We start from the raw sequence: 24,225 nt of genomic DNA, 5'->3' as shown, positions 1-24,225 counted from the left end.
TCGCTGTCTCCCGCATTACCGAGGTAGCGTGAGGAAACAGATGAAAGAATAGCCCAACCCACCCACATACACATCCACACATGCACATATACATATCTATACATCTCAACGTATACATATACACACACATATATACACATGTACATAATTCATACTGTCTGCCCTTATCCATTCCCGCCACACATGAAATAACAACCCCCCTCCCCCCACATGTGTGCGAGGTAGCGCTAGGAAAAGCCAACAAAGGCCACATTCGTTCACACAGTCTCTAGCTGTCGTGTATAATGCACCGAAACCACAGCTCCCTTTCCACATCCAGGCCCCACACAACTTTACATGGTTTATCCCAGACGCTTCACATGCCCTGGTTCGATCCATAGACAGCACGTCGACCCCGGTAAACCACATTATTCCAATTCACTCTATTCCTTGCATGCCTTTCACCTTCCTGTATGTCCAGGCCCCGCTCACTCAAAATCTTTTTCACTCCATCTTTCCACCTCCAATTTGGTCTCCCACTTCTCGTTCCCTCCACTTCTGACACATATTTCCTCTTGGTCAATCTTTCCTCACTCATTCTCTCCATGGGACCAAACCAATTCACAACACCCTCTTCTGCTCTCTCAACCACATTCTTTTTATTGCCACACATCTCCCTTACCCTTTCATTACTTGATCAAACCACCTCAAACCACATATTTTCCTCAAACATCTCATTTCTAGCACATCCACCCTCCTCCGCACAACTCTATCTATAGCTCACGCCTTGCAACCATATATCATTGTTGGAACCACTATTCCTTCAAACATACCCATTTTTGTTTTCCAAGATTACGTTCTTGACTTCCACACATTCTTCAACACTCCGAGGCTTTTGCCCCCTCCCCCACCCTATTATTCACTTCCGCTTCCATGGTTCCATCTGCTGCCAAATCCACTCCCAGTTATCTAAAACACTTCACTTCCTCCAGTTTTTCTCCATTCAAACTTACCTCCTGATTGACTTGTCCCTCAACCCTACTGTACCTAATAACCTTGCTCTTATTCACATTTACTCTCAGCTTTCTTCTTTCACCCGAATTAGCCACCGGCGCTGTATCATCAGCGAACAACACTGACTCGCTTCCCAAGCTCTCTCATCAACAACAGACTGCATACTTGCCCCTCTTTTCAAAACTGTTGCATTCACCTCCCTAATAACCCCATCTATAAACAAATTAAACAACCGTGGAAATATCACGCACCCCTGCCACAAACCAACATTTACTGAGAACCAATCACTTTCCTCTCTTCCTACACTTACACATGCCTTACATCCTTACACCTGACCCACACATCCTCTACCACTTCTGAAACCACACTGCTTTTCCCCAATCTAATGCTCTGTACATGCCTTCACCCTCTCAATCAATACCCTCCCATATAATTTACCAGGAATACTCAACAGACTTATACCTCTGTAATCTGAGCACTCACTCTTATCCCCTTTGCCTTTGTACAATGGCACTATGCACGCATTCCACCAATCCTCAGGCACCTCACCATGAATCATACATACATTAAATAACCTTACCAACTAGTCAACAATACAGTCATTATTAATACCTTTATATATATATGGCCAGAGAGCGTTATTGGATTACGTGTTAATTGACATGCGCGCGAAAGAGAGACTTTTGGATGTTAATGTGCTGAGAGGTGCAACTGGAGGGATGTCTGATCATTATCTTGTGGAGGCTAAGGTGAAGATTTGTATGGGTTTTCAGAAAAGAAGAGTGAATGTTGGGGTGAAGAGGGTGGTGAGAGTAAGTGAGCTTGGGAAGGAGACTTGTGTGAGGAAGTACCAGGAGAGACTGAGTACAGAATGGAAAAAGGTGAGAACAATGGAAGTAAGGGGAGTGGGGGAGGAATGGGATGTATTTAGGGAATCAGTGATGGATTGTGCAAAAGATGCTTGTGGCATGAGAAGAGTGGGAGGTGGGTTGATTAGAAAGGGTAGTGAGTGGTGGGATGAAGAAGTAAGAGTATTAGTGAAAGAGAAGAGAGAGGCATTTGGACGATTTTTGCAGGGAAAAAATGAAATTGAGAGGGAGACGTATAAAAGAGAGACAGGAGGTCAAGAGAAAGGTGCAAGAGGTGAAAAAAAGGGTAAATGAGAGTTGGGGTGAGAGAGTATCATTAAATTTTAGGGAGAATAAAAAGATGTTCTGGAAGGAGGTAAATAAAGTGCGTAAGACAAGGGAGCAAATGGGAACTTCAGTGAAGGGCACAAATGGGGAGGTGATAACAAGTAGTGGTGATGTGAGAAGGAGATGGAGTGAGTATTTTGAAGGTTTGTTGAATGTGTTTGATGATAGAGTGGCAGATATAGGGTGTTTTGGTCGAGGTGGTGTGCAAAGTGCGAGGGTTAGGGAAAATGAGTTGGTAAACAGAGAAGAGGTAGTAAAAGCTTTGCGGAAGATGAAAGCCGGCAAGGCAGCAGGTTTGGATGGTATTGCAGTGGAATTTATTAAAAAAGGGGGTGACTGTATTGTTGACTGGTTGGTAAGGTTATTTAATGTATGTATGACTCAAGGTGAGGTGCCTGAGGATTGGCGGAATGCGTGCATAGTGCCATTGTACAAAGGCAAAGGGGATAAGAGTGAGTGCTCAAATTACAGAGGTATAAGTTTGTTGAGTATTCCTGGCAAATTATATGGGAGGGTATTGATTGAGAGGGTGAAGGCATGTACAGAGCATCAGATTGGGGAAGAGCAGTGTGGTTTCAGAAGTGGTAGAGGATGTGTGGATCAGGTGTTTGCTTTGAAGAATATATGTGAGAAATACTTAGAAAAGCAAATGGATTTGTATGTAGCATTTATGGATCTGGAGAAGGCATATGATAGAGTTGATAGAGATGCTCTGTGGAAGGTATTAAGAATATATGGTGTGGGAGGCAAGTTGTTAGAAGCAGTGAAAAGTTTTTATCAAGGATGTAAGGCAAGTGTACGTGTAGGAAGAGAGGAAAGTGATTGGTTCTCAGTGAATGTAGGTTTGCGGCAGGGGTGTGTGATGTCTCCATGGTTGTTTAATTTCTTTATGGATGGGGTTGTTAGGGAGGTGAATGCAAGGGTTTTGGAAAGAGGGGCAAGTATGAAGTCTGTTGGGGATGAGAGAGCTTGGGAAGTGAGTCAGTTGTTGTTCGCTGATGATACAGCGCTGGTGGCTGATTCATGTGAGAAACTGCAGAAGCTGGTGACTGAGTTTGGTAAAGTGTGTGAAAGAAGAAAGTTAAGAGTAAATGTGAATAAGAGCAAGGTTATTAGGTACAGTAGGGTTGAGGGTCAAGTCAATTGGGAGGTGAGTTTGAATGGAGAAAAACTGGAGGAAGTAAAGTGTTTTAGATATCTGGGAGTGGATCTGGCAGCGGATGGAACCATGGAAGCGGAAGTGGATCATAGGGTGGGGGAGGGGGCAAAAATTCTGGGAGCCTTGAAGAATGTGTGGAAGTCGAGAACGTTATCTCGGAAAGCAAAAATGGGTATGTTTGAAGGAATAGTGTTCCAACAATGTTGTATGGTTGCGAGGCATGGACTATGGATAGAGTTGTGCGCAGGAGGATGGATGTGCTGGAAATGAGATGTTTGAGGACAATGTGTGGTGTGAGGTGGTTTGATCGAGTAAGTAACGTAAGGGTAAGAGAGATGTGTGGAAATAAAAAGAGCGTGGTTGAGAGAGCGGAAGAGGGTGTTTTGAAATGGTTTGGTCACATGGAGAGAATGAGTGAGGAAAGATTGACCAAGAGGATATATGTGTCGGAGGTGGAGGGAACGAGGAGAAGAGGGAGACCAAATTGGAGGTGGAAAGATGGAGTGAAAAAGATTTTGTGTGATCGGGGCCTGAACATCCAGGAGGGTGAAAGGAGGGTAAAGAATAGAGTGAATTGGAGCGATGTGGTATACCGGGGTTGACGTGCTGTGAGTGGATTGAATCAAGGCATGTGTATGGGGGTGGGTTGGGCCATTTCTTTCGTCTGTTTCCTTGCGCTACCTCGCAAACGCGGGAGACAGCGACAAAGTATAATAAAAAAAAAAAATAATATATATATATATATATATATATATATATATATATATATATATATATATATATATATATATATATATATATATATATTATCCCTGGGGATAGGGGATTAAGAATACTTCCCACGTATTCCCTGCGTGTCGTAGAAGGCGACTAAAAGGGGAGGGAGCGGGGGGCTGGAAATCCTCCCCTCTCGTTTTTTTTTTTTTTTTTTTTTTTTTCCCAAAAGAAGGAACAGAGAATTGGGCCAGGTGAGGGTATTCCCTCAAAGGCCCAGTCCTCTGTTCTTAACGCTACCTCGCTAATGCAGGAAATGGCGAATAGTTTGAAAGAAAAAATATATATATATAAAAACTATAAAGGTAATACAAAAAATAATTTTTTAAGATTTACTTAAAGTATCCACAGTTGTGGCACACTAAATAACTAGCCACATTAAATGGGTCAAGTTAGCCCTTTAAGGCTCAAGGGTAAAAAAAATCTCTCCCACAAATAATAATCTTTAAAATTGTAGATCAAAGTCATTTAAACCTGCGCACAGTTGATAATCAAAACCTCTCACCTCAAAATCAATTTTTCTTTCAACACGTTTGACACACATGAAAACTATTTTTACCCGACAGAATTACACGACATGAAAGTAGTTTGCTGTATAATGGACAAGACATTGAGCTACTGCTGTCGTACTTTTTGTTTTAATATATAACCCTTTGTCCCCTTTTATGGGGATCCTGCAACTTCAAGGCTGCTTTACAGTCAACAGCAGGGAAATGATATACTCCTCAGGATGAGAAGTTCCTCAATGAGAATGTACTCCTTTTTGAACACTGACTATGACACACCCTTAGAGAAGAATTCTGAGTTTTCACTTGTGGTGTCACTCTGTGCAGGTGGAGTCTGGCAACAGAACTGAAGGAATGATTATCATTTTGATTTTATTCTGCTATAAGCAATGTAATCATACATACAGTTACCAGAAACTGTATCAGGAACAGTTATATAGAAAAGGAAGATAAAGAAGATTTCTGCCTTCCAAATTTGATGAGTAATTACAATCTAATGATTTGTAGGTGACTGTGATGCATGATATATTTTCCAGACATGTCATTAGATTGCAAGTTTCATCTATGGAATGATACAAGCTAGGAATTCAAAACATTGCCACTAAAATGCCAATCCACTAGAACATTGCTGCTGTCACAGCAGATCAGAGTACTGGCATGTCACTGCCTAAGAGTTAAGATATAATTACTTGGGTGACACTGGGCTACTGAACTGAATAAGCATGTGTCCTCAAGAAATTCACAGTAATAAGCCTTCTTTGAAAAAAAAAATCATACTAGTAATCCCCGGCATAAAATGTACCTTTTTAAATTTATTCTACCAATAGAATATTATTTTGACATGCAGGAAATCATTGCATCCATAGTAGTTTGCTGCACTCTGCAGTTTCATTTCTTTAGCAAAGCTCTGGATGTGGCAATATACTAATAAAAGCTATAAGCATCCTAACTGCAGTTAACTTTATGTTTCTTTTGATGTTACACAATCCAACAGCAGAACAGTTCTTTTGACATTACACAATCCAAATGGAACATAAGCTTGCTTTTTCTTTTTAATTCAAGCATCATCATCTCTGAGCCTATTCACAGACAGTATTACAATAATCTATCATAAGCATCTCAACTTACTTCCTGACTTCTGTTTGGATATCACTCAACTTACTTCCTGACTTCTGTTTGGATATCACTTCCATGGTCTAAGAGATGAGTGACTGATGCTTTCATTTCTTCATGTTTGCATTTTGAAGCAATACCCACCACGGTAACTCCACCTATGTTTTGAAGAAGGGCACACACGGCCTGGTCCTGTTAGTAATGGAATTATGATAAGGTTTTTCACAGTATGATGACAGAGAATTAGCTTCAGAAAATATCTAAATCATGACAGGAGAAAATAATCATATATTTCTCAATTACTGACAAAAGACACGAGCAGATGAGCCTTTAATGCACTGCAATTACATAACTATGTGCAAAGTATAACTTGCAGTCTAATCAATGGGTACTTTAGATCAACTGCCACTGACAGGGCATTCCAATACTTTGTAGGACAACTATGGAAAGATTTTTCATACTCATATTAGTCCGGGTGACTGTGGTCATTGACAGTCAGAAAGATCAGCTTAAGGACCAATAGGCACATATATGTAAATTCATTAGAAATACATAGGTTTGAAAATGAGTGGTCAATCGATGTCACATTAAAGGCTATTTTAAGCTCATGATTGTGAACAAAATGGTATACTTTCATAACTAAACATGTTAGGGACAATACAGTAAAAACCCAAGTCTCTTTACGATGACCATATAAATGATAGGATTTACTCAAAACATTTAGGAAAACTTAAAGAGATAACTAACTGCCAGTAGATGAGATCGCTGTGCACCTAATTTAGAACAAAAAGAAAAATTAGCAACTTGACAAACTGGTATTTTGAAATTATTATTACAATAATGCCTCATTTTTTGGGTGACAATTTTTTTATATACTTTCAAGGCACTGTATAAATTCCTATATAATGAGTAAAAATCCTGATGGATACTCACTTTCACTGAGCAAAACACTAACCATTTCATGTATTAAAAGACACATGATATTCACTACCACATCAGTAACAACCACACAAAAGTAACACAAACTAAATTCCCTCAGGATACTACCTGTCACCAGATTTGGATGAGAGTCCCTCAACAAACAAATCATTTGCTCCACCTTAAACTATGCCTCACCTTCATGGTCTTCTATCTTTTATTTATTTTTGTATTTAAAATAACTCCAGAGCCAATTTCTATGGAGGAGCCGCTGTGTTTCCAGGACCTTTTTGAAGGCTCCTGTGGCAGGAGAATAGTGAAGAAAAACTACCGGTTGGCAAGTATTTGGGGAATAAGATATTTTTGTAAGCTGTTCATGTCCTACATAAAGCCAAAATTTGTTTTATGGCCCAGAAGTTTGGTTACCACACCAAGGAAGCACAGAGATTTAAGTTACAGTACAGAAAGTTTAGGTAAAGTCAGAAAATGTGGCACAGAATTAAAAGAGCTGAACTAAAGGCTGAAGTTTGCCCACGTTAGAAGAAAGGATAGAGTGACATGATATTATCCTTCCAGTTTCAAGAATAGATATTACAGTGAAAAGTTCTTCGAGATGTAGAGATGGAACAAGTAAAGGATATTATTTGTATGAAAGTGGTGGATTAGTGAAGTAAGATGACATGGTAAACGCATACAACATAATGAAAAAGTTTGATGACGAGGGAATGATGATGAGATGAAGCTCTACGAGTGTAAAACTCCCTCACCGTATAGGACAAACAAGTAATTACAAAAACTAAGAGGTAACACACCAACAGTGACATTTCAACAGCATATGCTGTTGTCTCTGCCGCTTACGGCGCTTATCAGGTAAGTGGTCTAACCATTGCTCTTCCGTCACAAGTTATTTATTTCTCTTTGGTTGTCAAGACCTTTATCACTCATTTTTTGGTTGTTTTATTCTTTAATGACATCCTTTCATTTTATAATATTCATTTTCAAATTCTGATTTATCAGTATCGGTACTTCAAGAAAAGATTACTTGAACATAGGGAAATGTCGCTAAGATACGGTTATTTTGTTGATTTTTTCCAGTGTTGTCAGACATGGAGAATTTCTTATAGATTTGGAGAATTATTGGTATTGTTGGGGAATTCTGGTCCGATTTTGAGGAATTTTTACTGAGAAATAGATTTTCCTTCAGAATTTTGGGGTATTTTCATTGTGAACAAATATTTTTTGTTACGTAATATTTCTTTAAAAAAAAAACTTGTGTAGCTGTATGTTGTATTTCGTATCTTGTGTATTGTGCCTTCCACATTCAAGGGCTACTGATGAGAGAATCTTTGCAGTAAACAATATGAAAACAAAAAAAATTAGTAAACGTTAGTTGGATTACAGCATACTCAGCGTTACTTGAAAGAGGATTCTTATTACAATTTCCCAGATGACGCCACCCTTATTAGACATGAGATCAGGAATACATGACAAACTGTGATTCAGACTGATAAGTTTACAAAAGAAAGTAGCTACTGTTTACTGGTATGTCCTTGTAAAATTTTAGAATTAACTGATGTGTTGAATGATGGTGTGTACTTAGTTGTAAACAGGACAGAGTAGAATGTCCTTCACTGATGAATTTGAAATATATAGGATTATGATTGTATGTTATAGGAAAGCGATGAAATAAGTAGTACAATGAAAAGTTTTTTAGTTGTCAGCAAGGCGCTACGATTTTCTTGACAAGATTATTTTGTTTATTTCTTAAAGCATTAAGATCCTATGTATTAAACAAAAGAAAACTCGTATGATATTTTGCTCTTTCATTCCAGTCCCCGTAACCCCCCCCCCCCCCAAAAAAAAGAATGCTGTGTGGAAATTGATCAGTGTGAGTTGATGCTCACAACTGAAACAAAAATAATACGTTACGCTTACAATATTATGAACAGCGTGATGACTGAGGACTTTATATAATAGTACTGTAGCTTGCAATATACACTTTCTCATTTCCCCTAACATATTCAATACAGAAAGTTAATTACAGCTAGAAATCGCAACATAAAGATATTAATTACAATTGGAAGTAAAAATAATGGGGAAATTTTTGTTTAGGGAAATTTGCACCTCAGATCTTGGGAAATTTGAACCCAAGCATCTGGCAACTCTGATTTCGTTCTTTTGTCAAACTCTTAGGTGAGTTGTAATTAGTCAAGGTTGATTGTTATCGGACGCAGTTGTGGTCAGTCTTATCTTTTTGATATCAGCCGGCTTATATACAAGGTAATTTTATGTAAGTTTCATGGGAATAATTATTGCTTGTTGACAATTTACTTAAAAAAAACGGAGACAGTCCAAGCCTAACTCTTGTCGGACTGTACTGTTACATTATAACGGTTGGTTATGGACGGTGGCCACTTGGAAGAACAAAATTCACGTAACAGAACATGCTCAGAAGTATGCTATAGTGTGATGCATTGTATGGTCATCGTAATTGCTCTTTAGGATCAAAAGTAAAACCAACTCAAGACCATTCCAAGAACTAGCGAAGATTAGTCAGTTAATGGTATAATGCTAGAAATTTAAGATTTAATGGAATAGTGTGGAGAACTGTTTGAACACTATTTAACCATACGTGCAATAGTAAAGCAGACCTTTAAAGTAATCTGACAAAAGTGGAGAGGTCTTTCAAGTCCTGGGGATGTTTTGGGGTTAAAACTTCTGTCACAGAGTTTTAAAAATATTTGAGAAAATTGTACTTATGAAGAGACAAATATTGTGGTGCAAGGAAAGTTAAAAGTTACCAGATGTTCTGTAAAAAGTGAGTAGTGAGTGCGATGACGTTGTTCTTCCATAAACTGAAGTGATAGTAGGACACACCTTGCTTTATCAGTTTGACAATGAAATAAAGAAATACTCAAAACTAACCTCTGGTATGCACTAATGACGGAAAATGAAATTGAAATTGTTTATAAATTATTTCACAGTTGAAGAAATTAACACTTGCTACGTTTCAGTTGAGAGGAATTAGTGGGAAGGAGTTTTAACGGTACATACATTACCATATTAACAACACAGAAACCAGAAAGGAGAGGATATGTGAAAGGAATTATAAATTTACTTGGAAAATATCACAGATTTACTTGAAAAATGTCACTTGATAGACAGGTATACTGCTTTTCAGATAATTTATAACACCCAGTGCGGGAAGAACAAGATATTAATGTGGACATAGTGCCTCTGACTGTGAGCAAATTATATGAATCAGAAGAGTTGAGAGCAATGTATGGGAGGAGGATTGATAGTTAACCAAAATGAAAGACATTATTTTATGTACATTGTGATGGGTCCTCTTATCAAGTGGCAGGATAGGATGTGGGATCCATATAAGACAGTATTCAGATGAGGGTTCTGTGGACACCAAAATTGTATTTACTCTGAGCAACTCTATATCATCAACTCAGGCTGAATTATATGCAGTTTAACAGGATGGAGAATGTTGTCAAGCTTTGGATTCATTGTACAGATGGAGCCCATTTTTTAAAACATCACTTGTATCTATAGAAAGTTAGTACATGAAATAAGAAAACAAAACAGTAATGTTCAATTTTTATGGGTTACACCACATGTGGGTATTGCTCTGAATAAAATGGTAGACATGGAAGCCAAAAGAGCCACTGACAAGAATTGAGGTAGATATTACAGGTATTCAAACATTAAAACAAGTAAGGAACACAATAAGGAAAAAACAACTGATAGGGGATGAGTTAAGAAGAAACAAAATATATGAGAAGAGTGGAACATTGAAACATTATGTACATATTTTTAAGAACACAAATTCAATAAATGGGAAAGATGGGTGTTTATGAGGTTAAGATTAGGTTATGAATATTACTGGAAAATTGGAGTGGTGAGAAGTGAGCACGATGAAGAAAGTAGAGTATGTAGAAAATCTAGATCCCAGAGCTTGCTTCATTCTGTACTGGAATGTTGGTTATTAAAGGAAAATAGAAATGTACAGGTTGGTAATCTTAGTAATCAGATTGAATGAATGTACAACAATAGGGAAATATTGAGGGGAATGTACAACAATGGGGAAATATTGAAGGGAATGTACAACAATGGGGAAATAGATGAAATATCAAAAGAAAAGGTACTGTGCTCATAGAATTTAACTGTATTTTGTAGAATTATGTTAACTGTAGGAGGAACACTCTTGAACTTGGGTGGTGGTGATTTATGTCACCATGGCCCTCTGAGATATTGTATTTCTTTCCTAACTAAATAAATGTATATCAGAAAAAAAGATGCATTATTGAAGATAGCAAAATTACTTTGGTGGGACAGTTATATGTGGTCCCCTGTGGAAACAACAGGGCAACTTGAATATTTTATGTCTTTGAATGAATTGAAACACCTACAGAACCTTTTGTTTACTTTTTCTGGCTGTCACCTATCTTCATCTGAGAGGGTTGAATTGGTTGAGATAGATGCATGCACATTGGGTTACTGCTAAATGTAAAACCCTGTCATTAAGTATTGCTAATACCAGTGTAAACAAACCCAGCATACTAACACTTCAGCTGCTACCAACAACTCATCCTCTGATACTTACCTTTGTTTTAGTAGAAAAACAAAATTTGAGGAAGGGGACAAACTGTTAAGAGAGGAAGTGTCTCTTCTATACATGAAAGACTAGCTTTGTATCACTGTTAGCTTTGAAGATAGACTGATTGTGTTTTGCAATGCTTGTGTGCTATTTAGAGAATGCAATTATAATAGCAGAACATGCTTTATATCTTTTTATTTTATTGTACTACATTAGATCATTCTTTGCTGTCAAGTTAACATATATCTGTAAAATAGATACTACATACAGTAGTCAAAATGATACCAGTACTAGAATTGTACCAAAACTGTATTAATTTTATTCAGGAAATCTTATGGCAGCTCACCGTGTCATCTTTATTTTGACATATGGCACCATGTTGGTGATGCTGTCCATGTTGCTTTCCATTATAACATAGGACCTTAAAAGTATGCCAAATTATGAAAAATTGGGAATGTTTATGCTGTTAAATATAAGGTATGTGAAGATGTATACATTGGCCTGATATGTAAAACAGAAACTGAGAGATGCTATTGGCACAGTCATTATGTATGCAGAGGTGACCACAGTAATGCTAATGCTAAACAAGGGTGAGATGATCGACCTCTTGACCTTAACAACCCAGTCATATTGTATCTCTCAATGGATTATGCTACCTATAATGTCTTTGAATCTCTTAATTGCTGATATTAATGCCTTCATCCATTCCTGCTGCCACCCCGCCACACATGAAGGCACGTAATGGCATGTACAGAGCATCAGATTGGGAAGGAGCAGTGTGGTTTCAGAAGTGGTAGAGGATGTGTGGATCAGGTGTTTGCTTTGAAGAATGTATGTGAGGAATACTTAGAAAAACAGATGGATTTGTATGTGGCATTTATAGATCTGGAGAAGGCATATGAAAGAGTTGATAGAGATGCTTTGTGGAAGGTATTAAGAGTATATGATGTGGGAGGTAAGCTCCTAGAAGCAGTGAAAAGCTTTTATCTAGGATGTAAGGCATGTGTATGAGTATGAAGAGAGGAAAGTGATTGGTTCCCAGTGATTGTTGGTTTGTGGCAGGGGTGTGTGATGTCTCCATTGTTGTTTAATTTGTTTATGGATTGGATTGTTAGGGAGGAGAATGCAAGAGTTTTGGAGAGAGGGGCAAGTATGCAGTCTGTTGTGGATGAGAGGGCTTAGGAAGTGAGTCAGTTGTTGTTCGCTGATGATGCAAGGCTGGTGGCTGATTCGGGTGAGAAACTGCAGAAGTTGGTGACTGAGTTTGGTAAAGTGTGTGTGTGAAAGAAGAAAGCTGAGGGTAACTGTAAAGAACAAGGTTATTAGGTTCAGTAGGGTTGAGGGATAAGTCAATTGGGAGGTAAGTGTGAATGGAGAATAACTGGAGGGAGTGAAGTGTTTTACATATCTGGAAGTGGATTTGGCAGCGGATGGAACCATGTAAGCGGAAGTGAGTCACAGGGTTGGGGGAGGGTGGCTAAGGTTCTGGGAGCATTGAAGAATGAATGGAAGGCAAGAACATTATCTCAGAGAGCAGAAAAGGGTATGCTTGAAGGAATAGTGGTTCCAACAATGTTATATGGTTGCAAGGCATGGGGTATAGATAGGGTTGTGCGGAAGAGGGTGGATGTATTGGAAATGAGATGTTTAAGGACAATATGTGGTGTGAGTGGGAGACAGCGACAAAGTATAATAGTTAGTTTGATAGAGTAAGTAATGAAAGGGTAAGAGAGATGTGTGGTAATTAAAAGAGTGTGGTTGAGATAGCAGAAGAGGGTGTATTGAAATGGTTTGGTCACATGGAAAGAATGAGTGAGGAAAGATTGACATAGAGGATATATGTCAGAGGTGGAGGGAACAAGGATAAGTGGGAGACCAAATTGGAGGTAGAAGGATGAAGTGAAAAAGATTTTGAGCAATCAATGCCTGAACATACATGAAGGTGAAATGTGTGCAAGGAATAGAGTGAATTGGAATGATGTGGTATACTGGGGTCAATGGATTGTCAATGGATTGAACCAGGGCATGTGAAGTGTCTGAGGTAAACCATGGAAAGTTTTGTGGGGCCTGGAAGTGGAAAGGGAGCTGTGGTTTCGGTGCATTACACATGATTGTGTGAACGAATGTGGCCTTTGTTGTCTCTTTCTAGCGCTACCTAGCGCGCATGCCGGGGTGGGGTAGTGCCATGTGTGGTGGGGTGGTGACGGGAATGGATGAAGGCAGCATGTATGGATATGTACGTGTGTATATATGTATATGTATGTGAATAAATGCAGACAGTATGAATTATGGACATTTGCAGATATGTATATTCTTGTGTGGGTATATATATATGTATATGTTGAGATGTATAGGTATGTATATTTGCATGTGTGGACGTGTATGTATATACATGTGTATGTGGGTGGGTTGGGCCATTCTTTCGTCTGTATCCTTGTGCTACCTCGCTAACGCGGGAGACAGCGACAAAGTACAATAAAAATATATATCTTTCTTTCATCCTATTCGCCATTTCCCACGTTAGCGAGGTAGCGTTAAGAACAGAGGACTGGGCCTATGAGAGAATATCTTCATCTGGCCCCCATCTCTGTTCCTTCTTTTGGAAAATAAATATAAAAAAAAAAACGAGAGGGGAGGATTTCCAGCCCCCCACTCCCACCCATTTTAGTCGCCTTCTACAACACGCAGGGAATATGTGGGAAGTATTCTTTCTCCCCTATCCCCAGGGATAGAATTCTATATATATATATATATATATATATATATATATATATATATATATATATATATATATTTTTATTTTTATTTGTATTTTTTTTTTTTTTTTTTTGTCGCTGTCTCCCGCGTTTGCGAGGTAGCGCAAGGAAACAGACGAAAGAAATGGCCCAACCCACCCCCATACACATGTATATACATACGTCCACACACGCAAATATACATACCTACACAGCTTTCTATGGTTTACCCCAGACGCCTCACATGCCTTGATTCAATCCACTGACAGCACGTCAACCCCGGTATACCACATAGCTCCAATTCACTCTATTCCTTGCCCTCCTTTCACCCTCCTGCATGTTCAGGCCCCGATCACACAAAATCTTTTTCACTCCATCTTTCCACCTCCAATTTGGTCTCCCTCTTCTCCTCGTTCCCTCCACCTCCGACACATATATTCTCTTGGTCAATCTTTCCTCACTCATTCTCTCCATGTGCCCGAACCATTTCAAAACACCCTCTTCTGCTCTCTCAACCACGCTCTTTTTATTTCCACACATCTCTCTTACCCTTACGTTACTTACTCGATCAAACCACCTCACACCACATATTGTCCTCAAACATCTCATTTCCAGCACATCCATCCTCCTGCGCACAACTCTATCCATAGCCCACGTCTCGCAACCATACAACATTGTTGGAACCACTATTCCTTCAAACATACCCATTTTTGCTTTTCGAGATAATTTTCTCGACTTCCACACATTCTTCAAGGCTCCCAGAATTTTCGCCCCCTCCCCCACCCTATGATCCACTTCCGCTTCCATGGTTCCATCCGCTGCCAGATCCACTCCCAGATATCTAAAACACTTCACTTCCTCCAGTTTTTCTCCATTCAAACTCACCTCCCAATTGACTTGACCCTCAACCCTACTGTACCTAATAACCTTGCTCTTATTCACATTTACTCTTAACTTTCTTCTTTCACACACTTTACCAAACTCAGTCACCAGCTTCTGCAGTTTCTCACATGAATCAGCCACCAGCGCTGTATCATCAGCGAACAACAACTGACTCACTTCCCAAGCTATATATATATATATATATATATTTATTTATTTATTTTGCTTTGTCGCTGTCTCCCGCGTTTGCGCGAGGTAGCGCAAGGAAACAGACAAAAGAAATGGCCCAATCCACCCCCATACACAATGTATATACATACACGTCCACACACGCAAATATACATACCTATACATCTCAGTGTACACATATATACACACACACAGACACACACATATATACCCATGCACACAGTTCACACTGCCTTTATTCATTCCCATCGCCACCTCGCCACACATGGAATTCCATCCCCCTCCCCCCTCATGTGTGCGAGGTAGCACTAGGAAAAGACAACAAAGGCCTCATTCGTTCACACTTAGTCTCTAGCTATCATGCAATAATGCCCGAAACCACAGCTCCCTTTCCACATCCAGGCCCCACACAACTTTCCATGGTTTACCCCAGACGCTTCACATGCCCTGATTCAATCCACTGACAGCACGTCAACCCCGGTATACCACATCGAACCAATTCACTCTATTCCTTGCCCTCCTTTCACCCTCCTGCATGTTCAGGCCCCGATCACACAAAATCTTTTTCATTCCATCTTTCCACCTCCAATTTGGTCTCCCTCTTCTCCTCGTTCCCTCCACCTCCGACACATATATCCTCTTGGTCAATCTTTCCTCACTCATTCTCTCCATGTGCCCAAACCATTTCAAAACACCCTCTTCTGCTCTCTCAACCACGCTCTTTTTATTTCCACACATCTCTCTTACCCTTACATTACTTACTCGATCAAACCACCTCACACCACACATTGTCCTCAAACATCTCATTTCCAGCACATCCACCCTCCTGCGCACAACTCTATCCATAGCCCACGCCTCGCAACCATACAACATTGTTGGAACCACTATTCCTTCAAACATACCCATTTTTGCTTTCCGAGATAATGTTCTCGACTTCCACACATTCTTCAAGGCTCCCAGGATTTTCGCCCCCTCCCCCACCCTATGATTCACTTCCGCTTCCATGGTTCCGTCCGCTGCCAGATCCACTCCCAGGTATCTAAAACACTTTACTTCCTCCAGTTTTTCTCCATTCAAATTGTATATGTGTATATATATATATATATATTTTTTTTTTTTTTTTTTTGCTTTGTCGCTGTCTCCCGCGTTTGCGAGGTAGCGCAAGGAAACAGACGAAAGAAATGGCCCAACCCACCCCCATACACATGTATATACATACGTCCACACACGCAAATATACATACCTACACAGCTTTCCATGGTTTTCCCCAGACGCTTCACATGCCCTGATGCAATCCACTGACAGCACGTCAACCCCGGTATACCACATCGCTCCAATTCACTCTATTCCTTGCCCTCCTTTCACCCTCCTGCATGTTCAGGCCCCGATCACACAAAATCTTTTTCACTCCATCTTTCCACCTCCAATTTGGTCTCCCTCTTCTCCTCGTTCCCTCCACCTCCGACACATATATCCTCTTGGTCAATCTTTCCTCACTCATTCTCTCCATGTGCCCAAACCATTTCAAAACACCCTCTTCTGCTCTCTCAACCATGCTCTTTTTATTTCCACACATCTCTCTTACCCTTACGTTACTTACTCGATCAAACCACCTCACACCACACATTGTCCTCAAACATCTCATTTCCATCACATCCATCCTCCTGCGCACCACTCTATCCATAGCCCACGCCTCGCAACCATACAACATTGTTGGAACCACTATTCCTTCAAACATACCCATTTTTGCTTTCCGAGATAATGTTCTCGACTTCCACACATTCTTCAAGGCTCCCAGAATTTTCGACCCCTCCCCCATCCTATGATCCACTTCCACTTCCATGGTTCCATCCGCTGCCAGATCCACTCCCAGATATCTAAAACACTTTACTTCCTCCAGTTTTTCTCCATTCAAACTCATCTCCCAATTGACTTGACCCTCAACCCTACTGTACCTAATAACCTTGCTCTTATTCACATTTACTCTTAACTTTCTTCTTTCACACACTACCAAACTCAGTCACCAGCTTCTGCAGTTTCTTACATGAATCAGCCACCAGCGCTGTATCATCAGCGAACAACAACTGACTCACTTCCCAAGCTCTCTCATCCCCAACAGACTTCATACTTGCCCCTCTTTCCAAAACTCTTGCATTCACCTCCCTAACAACCTCATCCATAAACAAATTAAACAACCATGGAGACATCACACACCCCTGCCGCAAACCTACATTCACTGAGAACCAATCACTTTCCTCTCTTCCTACACGTACACATGCCTTACATCCTCGATAAAAACTTTTCACTGCTTCTAACAACTTGCCTCCCACACCATATATTCTTAATACCTTCCACAGAGCATCTCTATCAACTCTATCATATGCCTTCTCCAGATCCATAAATGCTACATACAAATCCATTTGCTTTTCTAAGTATATATATGTATATATATATATATATATATATATATATATATATATATATATATATATATATGTATATATATATATATATATATATATATATATTTTTTCTTTTTCTTATACTAATCACCATTTCCCGCATTAGCGAGGTAGCGTTAAGAACAGAGGATGAGGACTGGGCCTTTGAGGGAAATCCTCCCCTCTCGTTTTTTTTTAATTTTCCAAAAGAAGGAACAGAGAAGGGGGCCAGGTGAGGGTATTCCCTCAAGGGCCCAGTCCTCTGTTCTTAACGCTACCTCGCTAATGCGGGAAATGGCGAATAGTTTGAAAGAAAAGAAAAATATATATATATATATATATATATATATATATATATATATATATATATATATATATATATATATATATATATATATATATATATTCCCTGGGGATAGGGGAGAAAGAATACTTCCCACGTATTCCCTGCGTGTCGTAGAAGGCGACTAAAAGGGGAGGGAGCGGGGGGCTGGAAATCCTCCCCTCTCGTTTTTTTTTAATTTTCCAAAAGAAGGAACAGAGAATTGGGCCAGGTGAGGGTATTCCCTCAAAGGCCCAGTCCTCTGTTCTTAACGCTACCTCGCTAATGCGGGAAATGGCGAATAGTTTGAAAGAAAGAAAGAAAAAATATATATATATATATATATATATATATATATATATATATTGTGAATAAATTGTACATTTCCTTTACCATAGCCAGAGGTTGAACCATTATGTGACGTTCATTTTTTCATTCATTTCAAGCTAAAAGTTTGTTTTCTATATTGTTTCTTACATTTTTCATATGTATATATATGTATGTGTGTGTGTGTGCGTGTGTGTGTGTGTGTGTGTGTGTGTATATATATGTATATTATCCCTGGGGATAGGGGTGAAAGAATACTTCCCACGTATTCCTCGCGTGTCGTAGAAAGCGACTAGAGGGGACGGGAGCGGGGGGCCGGAAATCCTCCCCTCCTTGTATTAACTTTCTAAAATGGGAAACAGAAGAAGGAGTCACGCGGGGAGTGCTCATCCTCCTCGAAGGCTCAGAGTGGGGTGCCTAAATGTGTGTGGATGTAACCAAGATGTGAAAAAAGGAGAGATAGGTAGTATGTTTGAGGAAAGGAACCTGGATGTTTTGGCTCTGAGTGAAACGAAGCTCAAGGGTAAAGGGGAAGAGTGGTTTGGAAATGTCTGGGGAGTGAAGTCAGGGGTTAGTGAGAGGACAAGAGCAAGGGAAGGAGTAGCAATACTCCTGAAACAGGAGTTGTGGGAGTATGTGATAGAATGTAAGAAAGTAAATTCTCGATTAATATGGGTAAAATTGAAAGTTGATGGAGAGAGGTGGGTGATTATTGGTGCATATGCACCTGGGCATGAGAAGAAAGATCATGAGAGGCAAGTGTTTTGGGAGCAGCTAAATGAGTGTGTTAGCGGTTTTGATGCACGAGACCGGGTTATAGTGATGGGTGATTTGAATGCAAAGGTGAGTAATGTGGCAGTTGAGGGAATAATTGGTATGCATGGGGTGTTCAGTGTTGTAAATGGAAATGGTGAAGAGCTTGTAGATTTATGTGCTGAAAAAGGACTGATGATTGGGAATACCTGGTTTAAAAAGCGAGATATACATAAGTATACTTATGTAAGTAGGAGAGATGGCCAGAGAGCGTTATTGGATTACGTGTTAATTGACAGGCGTGCGAAAGAGAGACTTTTGGATGTCAATGTGCTGAGAGGTGCAACTGGAGGGATGTCTGATCATTATCTTGTGGAGGCTAAGGTGAAGATTAGTATGGGTTTTCAGAAAAGAAGAGTGAATGTTGGGGTGAAGAAGGTGGTGAGAGTAAGTGAGCTTGGGAAGGAGACCTGTGTGAAGAAGTATCAGGAGAGACTGTGTACAGAATGGAAAAAGGTGAGAACAATGGAAGTAAGGGGAGTGGGGGAGGAATGGGATGTATTTAGGGAATCAGTGATGGATTGCGCAAAAGATGCTTGTGGCATGAGAAGAGTGGGAGGTGGGCTGTTTAGAAAGGGTAGTGAGTGGTGGGATGAAGAAGTAAGAGTATTAGTGAAAGAGAAGAGAGAGGCATTTGGACGATTTTTGCAGGGAAAAAATGCAATTGAGTGGGAGAAGTATAAAAGAAAGAGACAGGAGGTCAAGAGAAAGGTGCAAGAGGTGAAAAAAAGGGCAAATGAGAGTTGGGGTGAGAGACTATCAGTAAATTTTAGGGAGAATAAAAAGATGTTCTGGAAGGAGGTAAATAGGGTGCGTAAGACAAGGGAGCAAATGGGAACTTCAGTGAAGGGCGTAAATGGGGAGGTGATAACAAGTAGTGGTGATGTGAGAAGATGGAATGAGTATTTTGAGGGTTTGTTGAATGTGTCTGATGACAGAGTGGCAGATATAGGGTGTTTTGGTCGAGGTGGTGTGCAAAGTGAGAGGGTTAGGGAAAATGATTTGGTAAACAGAGAAGAGGTAGTAAAAGCTTTGCGGAAGATGAAAGCCGGCAAGGCAGCAGGTTTGGATGGTATTGCAGTGGAATTTTTTAAAAAAGGGGGTGACTGTATTGTTGACTGGTTGGTAAGGTTATTTAATGTATGTATGACTCATGGCGAGGTGCCTGAGGATTGGCGGAATGCGTGCATAGTGCCATTGTACAAAGGCAAAGGGGATAAGAGTGAGTGCTCAAATTACAGAGGTATAAGTTTGTTGAGTATTCCTGGTAAATTATATGGGAGGGTATTGATTGAGAGGGTGAAGGCATGTACAGAGCATCAGATTGGGGAAGAGCAGTGTGGTTTCAGAAGTGGTAGAGGATGTGTGGATCAGGTGTTTGCTTTGAAGAATGTATGTGAGAAATACTTAGAAAAGCAAATGGATTTGTATGTAGCATTTATGGATCTGGAGAAGGCATATGATAGAGTTGATAGAGATGCTCTGTGGAAGGTATTAAGAATATATGGTGTGGGAGGCAAGTTGTTAGAAGTAGTGAAAAGTTTTTATCGAGGATGTAAGGCATGTGTACGTGTAGGAAGAGAGGAAAGTGATTGGTTCTCAGTGAATGTAGGTTTGCGGCAGGGGTGTGTGATGTCTCCATGGTTGTTTAATTTGTTTATGGATGGGGTTGTTAGGGAGGTAAATGCAAGAGTCTTGGAAAGAGGGGCAAGTATGAAGTCTGTTGGGGATGAGAGAGCTTGGGAAGTGAGTCAGTTGTTGTTCGCTGATGATACAGCGCTGGTGGCTGATTCATGTGAGAAACTGCAGAAGCTGGTGACGGAGTTTGGTAAAGTGTGTGGAAGAAGAAAGTTAAGAGTAAATGTGAATAAGAGCAAGGTTATTAGGTACAGTAGGGTTGAGGGTCAAGTCAATTGGGAGGTGAGTTTGAATGGAGAAAAACTGGAGGAAGTGAAGTGTTTTAGATATCTGGGAGTGGATCTGTCAGCGGATGGAACCATGGAAGCGGAAGTGGATCATAGGGTGGGGGAGGGGGCGAAAATTTTGGGAGCCTTGAAAAATGTGTGGAAGTCGAGAACATTATCCCGGAAAGCAAAAATGGGTATGTTTGAAGGAATAGTAGTTCCAACAATGTTGTATGGTTGCGAGGCGTGGGCTATGGATAGAGTTGTGTGCAGGAGGATGGATGTGCTGGAAATGAGATGTTTGAGGACAATGTGTGGTGTGAGGTGGTTTGATCGAGTAAGTAACGTAAGGGTAAGAGAGATGTGTGGAAATAAAAAGAGCGTGGTTGAGAGAGCAGAAGAGGGTGTTTTGAAATGGTTTGGGCACATGGAGAGAATGAGTGAGGAAAGATTGACCAAGAGGATATATGTGTCGGAGGTGGAGGGAACGAGGAGAAGAGGGAGACCAAATTGGAGGTGGAAAGATGGAGTGAAAAGGATTTTGTGTGATCGGGGCCTGAACATGCAGGAGGGTGAAAGGAGGGCAAGGAATAGAGTGAATTGGAGCGATGTGGTATACAGGGGTTGACGTGCTGTCAGTGGATTGAATCAAGGCATGTGAAGCGTCTGGGGTAAACCATGGAAAGCTGTGTAGGTATGTATATTTGCGTGTGTGGACGTGTGTATGTACATGTGTATGATAAGATTTGTAAAATGATAAGTTTATGAACGCTCGTTGTATGTTTTGGACAATCACATGTTTACCAAATGGCGTCTTAGCTTCGTCTCTTCGATGTATATCAACTGACTATTATATTCCTCTCTTGTGTCTCCCCTGATGATGTGATTATTACACGAAAGTGCACTTGGGAACTTTTCGTGTTTCATTTTCCCCGTGGACTCATAGGAATACATATACATATATATAAGGGTCAGCTCATATTCACCAAACTGAAAAGTTTATATTGGTGTTTGCTAGCATTCAAGGAACAGAGTGATGTAAGGTTCACTGTAGTATGGAGTTTGCCTACCTTGGCTTGATTTGAAATTTAAGCTGGCTCATACCTTGAAGGACATCACTTCTTTGACCAATGAAATTGATATAGATGTTCTTGATATTTTCCAAACAGCATCTCCACCCTCTTTTATTTCTGTTTCAATAAGTGAACTGTTATGCAGGCAATATAAGTTTTCCATGAAATACTCTTCCTGTTTGTTTAAATTTAATAGGGTAAAGAACCTAATATTGTGAACTAATGGGAGTCTTATGTATGCTGTTTAGCATATAGCATGTTCACTGACATAAATGAAGAATCTTTTGAACTTTTTAACATAAACATGTTCATTGATTTAAAGAAAATGAATCTACAAGCTAAGTGTTTGGAAGATGATTTACCATTAGGTAATTTGTTAATCATTGATGATTTAAGGAAAATTTAAGATTTATTATTTATATCATGGATCTTGAAATGATTTAAGCTTTTGGATTAGATCCTCAAAGGAGCTTCACATAGTATTTGTTGTCATTTTCCTTTTATTGTCTTGTTTGAATAATGATCTCTAGGTTTTAATCTCCAAAGGTGAATTATAGGGAAATTATGTGGAGAAGCTTTTACTTGTTGTTGTGCTATTGGCATGATTTTCCAAATGAATGTATTTAGAATGTTGATATTCAGATATTAGTGTTGAGAGGGAAATTTTCCTGTCTCATAAAGGAGTTGTCCTTGCTAGTGCACTTCCTCATGGGCTGGAGCCCCATTTTCTTTTCTTCTTTTTCTTTTTAATCCTAACAGTTTATTTGTTTTACCATTTAGGATATGTGGAGAACTGCAGCTGTTTTGGGGCTGATCAGTGCCCTTTGGGCAGCTGGGAAGCAAGGGCTGACCCTAGGGGGTTTCTTACTGCCTGAGCTTAGTTGTCTTCATTTAGCATCTTTGGCTCTGGGCATCTACATAGCAACTGGTGGCTGCTATACCCTTTGGCTTGCCTACATGACCTTGCCAAGGGACATCATGTGAGTTTTATGTCTTATATTTTTATCTTCAAGTATGCAGTCTGTTGTGGATGAGAGAGCTTAGGAAGTGAGTCAGTTGTTGTTCGCTGATGATACAGTGCTGGTGGCTGATTTGTATGAGAAACTGCAGAAGCTGGTGACTGAGTTTGGTAAAGTGTGTGGAAGAAGAAAGCTGAGAGTAAATGTGAATAAGAGCAAGGTTATTAGGTACAGTAGGGTTGAGGGACAAGTCAATTGGGAGGTAAGTTTGAATGGAGAAAAACTGGAGGAAGTGAAGTGTTTTAGATATGTGGGAGTGGATTTGGCAGTGGATAGAACCATGGAAGCGGAAGTGAGTCATAGGGTGGGGAAGGGGCGAAAGTTGTAGGAGCATTGAAGAATGTGTGGAAGTCGAGAACATTATCTCGGAAAGCAAAAATGGGTATGTTTGAAGGAATAGTGGTTCCAACAATGTTATATGGTTGCGAGGCATGGGCTATAGATAGAGTTGTGTGGAGGAGGGTGGATGTGCTGGAAATGAGGTGTTTGAGGACAGTATGTGGTGTGAAGTGGTTTGATCGAGTAAGTAATAGGGTAAGAGAGATGTGTGGTTATAAAAAGAGTGTGATTGAGAGAGCAGAAGAGGGTGTTTTGAAATGGTTTGGTCACATGGAGAGAATGAGTGAGGAAAGATTGACCAAGAGGATGTATATGTCAGAGGTGGAGGGAACAAGGAGAAGTGGGAGACCAAATTGGAGGTGGAAAGATGGAGTGAAAAAGATTTTGAGTGATCGGGGCCTGAACATGCAGGAGGGTGAAAGGCGTGCAAGGAATAGAGTGAATTAGAATGATGTGGTATACCAGGGTTGACATGCTGTCAGTGGGTTGAACCAGGGCATGTGAAGCGTCTGGGAGTAACCATGGAAAGCTGTGTAGGTATGTATATTTGCGTGTGTGGACGTGTGTATGTACATGTGTATGATAAGATTTGTAAAATGATAAGTTTATGAACGCTCGTTGTATGTTTTGGACAATCACATGTTTACCAAATGGCGTCTTAGCTTCGTCTCTTCGATGTATATCAACTGACTATTATATTCCTCTCTTGTGTCTCCCCTGATGATGTGATTATTACACGAAAGTGCACTTGGGAACTTTTCGTGTTTCATTTTCCCCGTGGACTCATAGGAATACATATACATATATATAAGGGTCAGCTCATATTCACCAAACTGAAAAGTTTATATTGGTGTTTGCTAGCATTCAAGGAACAGAGTGATGTAAGGTTCACTGTAGTATGGAGTTTGCCTACCTT

General features: G+C 40.0%; 1 protein-coding gene and 1 long non-coding RNA gene across 2 annotated transcripts in view; one reads left to right on the top strand and one right to left on the bottom strand.

The window, feature by feature from the left end:
• Positions 1 to 4,552: 4,552 nt before the first annotated feature.
• On the bottom strand, positions 4,553 to 7,708 carry LOC139757376 (uncharacterized). Its single transcript, XR_011714606.1, has 2 exons — positions 7,472 to 7,708; positions 4,553 to 5,933 (listed from the first exon to the last, which is right to left on the bottom strand). It is a non-coding gene; the product is annotated as an uncharacterized lncRNA (long non-coding RNA).
• Positions 7,709 to 10,257: 2,549 nt separating this feature from the next.
• Positions 10,258 to 24,225, top strand: part of LOC139757374 (long-chain fatty acid transport protein 1-like) — a 157,454-nt gene continuing 143,486 nt past the window's right edge. The window contains exons 1-2 of the mRNA XM_071677784.1: positions 10,258 to 10,677; positions 22,732 to 22,931. Of these exons, the coding sequence (XP_071533885.1) occupies positions 10,522 to 10,677; positions 22,732 to 22,931 (356 nt within the window). The 5' untranslated portion in view covers positions 10,258 to 10,521. The remainder of the gene's footprint in view (positions 10,678 to 22,731; positions 22,932 to 24,225) is intronic.

Source organism: Panulirus ornatus, chromosome 26, assembly GCF_036320965.1.
Source record: "Panulirus ornatus isolate Po-2019 chromosome 26, ASM3632096v1, whole genome shotgun sequence".
NCBI lineage: Eukaryota > Metazoa > Arthropoda > Malacostraca > Decapoda > Palinuridae > Panulirus > Panulirus ornatus.
This window is presented reverse-complemented; position numbering and strand designations above follow the sequence as displayed.